The 8,741-nt window shown below is 31.3% G+C and overlaps 1 protein-coding gene across 2 annotated transcripts in view; it reads left to right on the top strand.

Moving 5' to 3' along the window:
• The first annotated feature begins 2,301 nt into the window (after positions 1 to 2,301).
• Positions 2,302 to 8,741, top strand: part of LOC107456559 (serine-rich adhesin for platelets) — a 199,613-nt gene continuing 193,173 nt past the window's right edge. The window contains exon 1 of one of the 2 annotated variants that reach the window (XM_043044187.2): positions 2,302 to 2,688. In XM_043044187.2, the coding sequence (XP_042900121.1) occupies positions 2,640 to 2,688 (49 nt within the window). In that variant the 5' untranslated portion in view covers positions 2,302 to 2,639. The remainder of the gene's footprint in view (positions 2,689 to 8,741) is intronic. The other variant, XM_043044186.2, reaches the window with a different exon arrangement.

Below are 8,741 nucleotides of genomic sequence, written 5' to 3'. Positions count from 1 at the left end.
ACTACAGTACTCCTTAGNCAACAGTACTTCTTACTACATCCACTTCTACAACAGTACTTCTTACTACATCCACTTCTACAACATTACTTCTTACTACATCCACTTCTACAACAGTACTTCTTACTACATCCACTTCTACAACAGTACTTCTTACTGCATCCACTTCTACAACAGTACTTCCTAGTACATCCACTTCTAAAACAGTACTTCTTAGTACATTCACTTCTACTACAGTACATCTACTTCTTAGTGTCTTAGAAACTTGGCAGAACAGAGTAATTAAAATGCTGTTACTGTGCCGATATTCAACAGCTTTAAAGTCAGCATTTATCTGCTCTGAATTATTATTATAATAAAAATTATTATTTTCGCTGAAACTACAGTTTTTCAAAAAATGAAAAAAAATGTTTCTAAAAAGTAATCATGTATAATAAAATTTTAACATATGTATTTATATATTGTTGTAAATATTACTAGGGAGATTCAAAAAATGCTCATGGAATGTGTTTAAGGCATTTCATAATTGTCGACCCCAATGATGCTATTGAGGGGAGTAGTCATAAAATCAAAATTGAGAAAAAAATATCCGTAAAATATACAAAATGTTACTTACAATTTACGCCAGATGAAAATGAAGATATTTCGCATGCTTTCTAAGAATTTTTATGCGAAATGCCTGATTAACATGGAAATTAATATGTATCATTCTTTATTTTAATTACTGATTCTTCTGTATCGTTCTTTATACACCTCACGGGCACAAAGGGGAAAGACAACGAATTCTATTCAAATTTAATTAAATTTTTAAGTATTTTTCTTGGTATTTTGTCTTTTAATGGAAAAAATATATTAGTTATTTACACTATTAAATTTCTAAAAAGTACTTCATTTAACTTTTAAAGAATTTTGTTGTTATATCATCAAATTAACAAATATATATTAGTTATTTATAGCATTAAATTTCAAGAAATTATTTCACTTTTAGATAATTTAGTTATATCTTCTAATTAAGAAAAATATATTAGTTGTTTAAAGCATTAAATTTCAAAAAAGTATTTCTTTTCAAATTTTAAATATTTTCTTTTTTGTTCTTATAGCATCTAATTAGCAAATATTTATCAGTTATTTGTAGCATTAAATTTAAAAAAAAGTACTTTACTTCACTTTTAAAGTATTTTTTATTGTAATATCTTCTAATTAACAAAAGAACATCACTTATTTTTAGCATTACATTTCAAAATGCAACACTAGACTCAATTTATGAATCGAAGATTTCATTGCATTTAACTATTATTTATAGTAATTTAAAATAAAATAAATTAATGAAAATTAAAAATGATTACCAAAGGTAAAACATAATTTTTAATTTATTAGATTTCCAAGAAGAGCTATTGAACCCTTTTTTGCACCCATAATCAGTAAGTGACATTAAAAGGTTCTCAGGAAAAGTTTAATATATTTATACGTAACATCATAAATAAAAATGCATTTTTTTTCCATAATTTTTATTTGATTCAGCAAATATCTTCTAGCCCTCTTTTTTGGAAATACTCCCATAATGGTACTTTTTTGCATCAAGTGTAATTACCAAATATGTTTAGTTTTGCGCAGGATTTTTTATTAATGATAATATTCTTACTCTGCGCGAGAAATGGATATTTAACTAGTAATAAAAACAGTTAAAAAAGTAATGCTAAAAATAATTATAATTAAAAACATGATCTCGTAACTGATAAACAGAAATTACCTTTGTTAAAGATACTCTTATATTTAAGGTTTAATACTCCTGAAATAATAAATATTTTATTGCAAAACTAATGAATTATTTTCTTTTAAGGGAATTCCGAATGTTAATTTTATAAAATTGAGCTGCTTTTGCAATTTAATTACAGTTTAAAAGATGTAGTATAACGTAACTTTTAATTTTCAGTTAACTGAAAATCCAATTATCTAAAGAAATTCACACAAAGTTCAGTAACGTGGCTTTTTTTCCCGAATTTTGCAGTTATTTATGTAAAAAATACCACTGTTTATTTTTTCTCAAAAGGATTGCGTTCCTTCTCTCCCTTTTTTTTAACAAAAAAGTAAATGAAACTCATGTGTGATTATAAAAAAAAAAGAACAAGGGTATTTTTTCACCATCCAGCCGCTTTTCCAGGAATTATTAAAAAAAGAAGGAAGAAATAATACCACTTTCACCAAAAAAAGTGTTTTGTAACTCAAGTTTCGTGACACTGTCAACAAAACGAGACCGTCGCCAATTTTGGCGATAGTTTCGCTTTCAGAGAACCGAGCAACCCTGTCGCAGTAGAAAGGCCTCCATGTGCTTTCACAGCAAAATAGAGCTGTGCTGCTGAAGTGCCTTCATTCCAAACAACAAAGTGTGCTGGGAAAGTAGCACATGAGGCGCCTTTCTCGTTAGAATAGTTTTCGTATTTGTTCGAAAACTCGTGACTTTTAATTTTTGCCGCTAAATCTATATTTTTCGAACGTGAAGATATAGTTTGCGATTTTTTTTTTCGTGTGATCGCAAAAACTCTGTGGATAGATTTAGTTCTGTAGAGAGTTCGTTGATTCGAAGGAATATTTTTATTCGGAATAAATACTGTTGGGTGTACTATAGTGATTCTCAATTCAAAATGACTAGGATTATTCTTCTGAAGTTTTGGCTGATTTTCGCTTGGAGTGGTGAGTACATTTTTTCTATTAAATCATCAGAAAAATACTCAGAAAATATATAAATTATTAAATTTTAATAATCAGTTTAAATTATAGAATTTTTTAGTGGTCATTTTCTATTTATTTATTTACTTTTTAAGCTGAGCATTTGAAGTAAAATAATAATTGTTTTATATGAATTATTAATTTGGTGTTGACATATGCTTTTAAATATTTTACGTATTCTTTCTAAGTTTTTTGTCTTTAAAATTGCGTCATACCTAGATTCTAGCAGAGTTTATTTTAGCTATGTTTTTTTCTTTTAAAATTTTTGCCGCTGAAGTTTTATTTTTTAGAACGTCAAAATATCGTCTGCAATTTTTCTCCCTTAATATCGCTAAGATCCAGATCCCTTAAGTGGTTAAATTTTGTTCTCTAGCTAGCTCCAGCTCCTCAATCTTAAAATTCTGGAAGATATTCTTGCTCCAAATAAAATTGTTTGATGTACCATAGTAAATATGGATCCAAAATATCTAGGGTTATTCTTTTAAATTAGAAGATGATTTTCTCTTGAGCTGACGAGTACTTTTTTCATGAGTTTGATTTAGTCAGATACGTTCTTTTATAAATGAAATATTTAAATTAAGAAATGCTAATAATGAATTTTTATCTTAAAAATCAATATATGAAATTTTTTCTTTTGCTCATTATTATTACTTTTATTTTCAAATTAAGTGTCTGTAGTATTACGTGAATTGTTTTGTCTAAATTATAAAATTGATAACGATATAATCAACAGCTCATTACTCTATTTTTTCCTTTATAGCTGTTGCTTGTTAAACTAAAATTCATTTCAATATCAAACATTGTTCGTGAAAAAAGGGTAAAAAAAAATTTGCATGCTGTCTGAAACGAAAGTCTTAGAGTACTTGCAAAATTGATTTTACATAATTAATCATTGCATCATTTTATGCATAACACATACTGTGCAAGTAACAGGGAAATAATTTCGAAAAGCGCATCTGGTATAAAAAAAATACGATGAAGATTTCTATATCGGTACCTGCTTCAAATTAATCGTCCAGATTTGTCGACTTCAAGTCAGAAACTAAATGAACCATCACAGAAGGGGGCCAACTCGAAGGGTATAATTCATAGCCACCCCCTAGCAGACCCTCAAATTCTATATTTTGGAAGTTTAAAAACCTTTTGGCGTCTTGGCAATCGTAGTTGGCATGAACAGATACGGAAACATTCCTAAAATATGACAAATAAAAATTATGTGCAAGAGGTGACGTAATGCATTCGGAATAATTGTGGATCCGAAATTTTTGATTAACTAACCAACAAAATGTTCTGAGTATGTGGGGTTGGGATAGCATAAAAGGTTTTCTTGCGACAGATTCAGTTTATAGTACCATCTGCCGTCTGACAGCTTCCTTATATTACTTTCCTTTTCAGTTTAGGCGAATGCACTTACTCTAGGCGAATGTAGGAAGAGGCAAAACTAAAACAAACGAGTATCTGAAAAAATTTGTGGTCCTTTTACTGTATTTGAGGTGTGTACCTCCATAAATTCAAACATAAAAACTGAACGCCATATTGAATGGAGAAAACATCAATGATGCCTGCTTCACACATAAGCATATTGTATTTTTACAAACTACAGGCATTTAGGTTTTTTAATTCCTCCTTAAAAATTTCCTAGAAAAGCAGCTTTATAAACGCGTATGTTATTTGACATTTTTAATTAACTTAGATAATTATCATGCTTCAATTAATAACAATAAAGCATTTCTATTGTACGTTTTCAAATTTGACAACTAACTTCGCAAATATTCAATATGATATTACCTTTTTTTTTAGTTATAACATAGCATAACTTTTTAAATTTTGAATCTAACCAAAAAGACAAGCGAGTTTTTCTGCCAAGATTCTATAGGAAAACTCTTTTATTCGACTGAAAACAAAAAGTCTGAAATTGTTGCGACTTATCCCAGATTTTTTTTGCAAAAGGTCCGTTTTAGTAAAAATCTATTCATTTTAGCAAAAATCCACTCATTCAAGACTTTTTTTATATCCGTCGTTGAACAGCCNCGTCGTTGAACAGCCGACCCAATTTCATGGGTTTACGACTACTAACGTTCAACTCCGTAGCCTTGTAATTTTGAACCAATCCAGAAGACAAGGAAACTCCTGGATCAGTACTCCCTGAGGTATTGATTTGTTATGGGAACATGGAGGACTTTGCGACTCGTCTGTCGCCATTTGCATTTCGTGCATCAGTCACCTTTTACTACACGGGGAGTCTTCGGTCGGCGGGGATCGAACTCACGAACTCTTGGACATGGGCCCAGTGCCCTACCAACCAGGCTATCCCGGCCTGGGGCTTGACTTTTTTTAATATTTTTTTATAACCGTAGTTGAACAACCGACCAATTTTATGTGCTTACGACAACTAATGTTCAACTCCGTAGCCTTGCAATTTTGAACCCAATCCAGAAGACAAGGGAGCTCCTGGATCGAGTATTGGGAGAAATTTTCCTTCTTGGAGGACTTTTTGATGGAGAAAAACCCGCATTTGCTTTACTTGGAGAGAAAGACCACGAAAACCTCCCACGTGAATACGCGAACATTGTCCTTGTTTTGTAAAAAGTTTACAAATAAATAAAGCAAATAAAAGTTTACAAATAAAGAAAACAAATAAGAAGCACACACATTCACACAAAAATCATGTCTTTCAAGAAGTTATAATTTAAAAAATGATCTAAGATGTTATAAGCTTCGTTTTTCTGAAGAAAAATTTGTGATGGTTAATATTTGTTTAAAGAAAAACCTTTTGTGAAGAGTCCGTAAACAGACTCAATTTTTTCCTTAAATGACTCATGATAACTAACCTATGTTTGTTTTGCATTTAAAACTTTAAACATGTAATAAAAAGTTTGTTTCCGTGTAAACATAAACTTTAAACATGTAAAACTTTCCAGGTTATGGAATAATTGCAAAATGCGTCAACGGGACTCAAACCATTAAGATTCGTCTACCAATACAGATACTTTAGTTTAGCTGTGTGATTGGTGCTAATAGGGAAAAAAATGCGAGTCAACCAGTCAGCATTGGGATTTGAACCTGGGTTGATCTTTGCAAAGCGAGAGTTCTTTCACTAGCAATCTCGGCTATTTAAATTTACATTAGTGATGCCGATGCTTCTTAATTTTTAATCAGTTACGATAAAAATTTTATTGAATGAAAAGACGTCAAAGTTTTAAGACGTTTTGTTCTTTACATTTGTAATCATTACTAAAACCATCATTTTGAATTGTGGAATAGCCTGAATAGCCAAGTAGGTAGGACGTTGGGCTCGTGTTCGGGTAGCGTGAGCTCGAAATCCGCCGTCCGCGGAATCACCGTGTATTAAATGGTGACTGGTTCCTCCATGTTACCATAACAAATCAATACATCTGGGGGTACTGAATTGGAGATAGATCATTCTCTGGTTCAAGTCAAAATTACTATCTGTGGATCAGTGAATGGGTCCTTCTTGTATAACGGGTCGTGACGTGTGTGAGATTGAAGTCGTATTCTTGGACATAGATGGTGCCACTTAAAAGCAAATAAACGCAATCTCTGCCTTTAAAATTTGCTTGGATTCCCATAACAGGCTTTCTGATATTGGTAAGCGGCATTAGTCACAGCAGCAAATTGTGGAATATATCATGAATATAATGTTGAAAAAAAAAGAATATTTGGCAATGTTTAAAGTTTATGGACGTTTTATTCTATACTTTTTTGTCATTACGAAATGAATAATTTTAAATTGTGGATTTAAACCTCCTATGCACTAGTCAGAAAATGTTCTTGATTGTGCATGCTGTTGCATAATGGAATGCAACACCTTTCGTCATTAGGATAATGTTCCCGATTGTGCAGATTATTGAATTATAGAATTGACGTCTTACACTATTAAGAAATTTGTTATCGAATATGAATGCGGTTTAGCTATCGATCAAATATATATCTTATACTATTAAGAGAAAGCTCTCGAATCTTGGGACCCTCAGAATTTTAGAAGTGTCGTCTTATTCTATCCGAAAAATGTTTTTATTTGTGCAATTTGTTAAAATATTGAGTTAATATTTTATACTATTGAAAATGCTCACAATTGCGTGCTGATGAATTTTTAAAATGACATTTTACACTAATTTTGATTTGAAAAAAATTTTGATTTCAAATGCTGGTGAATTATGGAATTACGTCTTATGCTGTTAGGAAAGTTCTATCGATTTTGCATATATGTTGAATAATAGATTTTATCGTATTATTCTCTACTGTGCTAACTATTGAATCTAAGAATTACGCTGTATGCTATTAGAAAAATAAATAAATTCTCATGAGTGTTTATTCAGAAGCATTATGAAGTCAAACATCAGTAAACAAATGGTTTCGACTCTTTATAATGTTGAATAACAGATTTGATGTTTTGTGCTCTTTTCGATTGGGCAAACTGTGGAATTAAAGAATTACATTTTATACTGTTAAGAAAATAAATTCTCTTGATAATATATTCCGATGAATTATGGAGTTAACATCTTATGCTATTGGGAAAATTGTTCTTGATTGTTCATACAGTGCTGGAAAAAAGTATGAAGTTACCGAATTAAAGGATGAAACGAACGATGAAAGAACTTATATGGTTTTATTTTGTAATATAGTCATAGATTATGACTCAATAAAAGCAAAATGAAATTAATGGCAAAATACATTACACATTACTTTATTTGTCATAAGATTTCAACACTAGTAAGTTGGAAAAAAGTATAAAGTCGGTACAATTATTACGTTAGTAACACCTTGAACACCTTTGTTTTTTATTACATTTAAAACTATCTCGTATTCATGTGCCCAGATAGAGTTCGTAGAATGCTGCATCAATATTGTTCCAAAACATCTTGATTGCATCAATCAAATCCGACTTGCCCTTGAATTATCGACCAGATCTGTTAACGTCTCTTACTAATATGCCCCCAAAGGCTTTCTACCGGATTCAGACTTGGGCTATGAGATGGCCACTCAGGGGATTTATCCTCGTTTGCTTTCCTCCAGGATTTAGTCGAATATGAAGTACGGTACAGCATCATTTTCCTGTTGGAAGGTCCAGAATCCGGATGTTATAAGAGGAGCAACAGGCAATAAATTATTTCCTAATATGTCCTGATACATAATTGAAATAATTTAGTTTGTATAAATTTAAACGGAGTTGTACCACCTGCAGCAGAAGCTGTCAAAAGCATAACGGACCCACCACTAACTTGCCGTTTAGAAAAAAAAGTTTGGTTCATTTTTTAAGTCGTGCAAAATATAACAACAAGTATCTGGTCCACCCAAATTAAACTTTTTATCATTAGAAAAGACCACATCCCTGCCTTTCTTAATATGTTTATTTGCAAATGCTAAGCGACCATCTTTGTATAATTTAGCAAGCGGAGATTATCCTTTTTATATTCTTAAATTAAATGGTTGGATTATTACTTAAATAATTTCTAACTGTGCTGCTGCAGTGTAACTGGATTTAATTTTTAATTTGTGTAGAAGACATTAACGTGACATGCAAGCTTCCAAATTAGTCTTCTTGCCTTGATGAAAAAAAAAATTTTTTTTTTTGCTTTCCAATACGCGTTTTACTGCCATAGCTTTCAAGATTCCTGAGGTAACCTGTCTCTGCTGCCTTGGACTTTCCTATTTTTCTGGCAATTTGAAAGCCACCCAAGTCCGTTTCTTTAAAAGCTAAAATTCTACATCGTTTGCCCTCCGTTAAATGAGCTCCCCTTGTCTATGCAAACTACAAAAATCTGCTTTTAAACAACTCGGGTTTGCTTCTTTTTCTGGAGCTAAACGCTTTCTCGCATGTTTCATGACGTAATTACTGTCGACTGCATACTTCTTTCCAAGTTGCTTTTCATAGATTTTGTCAATTTTTCCAGAATTTAAATATCATGCTGAATAAAAAATCAAATTGTCATGCAAAGCAATTAGGCTCTGCATTTATAAGTAGAAAAGTAAGTTTGCATATTCAGCCACAACAG

The sequence above is a fragment of the Parasteatoda tepidariorum genome, chromosome 9 (assembly GCF_043381705.1).
Source record: "Parasteatoda tepidariorum isolate YZ-2023 chromosome 9, CAS_Ptep_4.0, whole genome shotgun sequence".
Taxonomy (NCBI): domain Eukaryota; kingdom Metazoa; phylum Arthropoda; class Arachnida; order Araneae; family Theridiidae; genus Parasteatoda; species Parasteatoda tepidariorum.
This window is presented reverse-complemented; position numbering and strand designations above follow the sequence as displayed.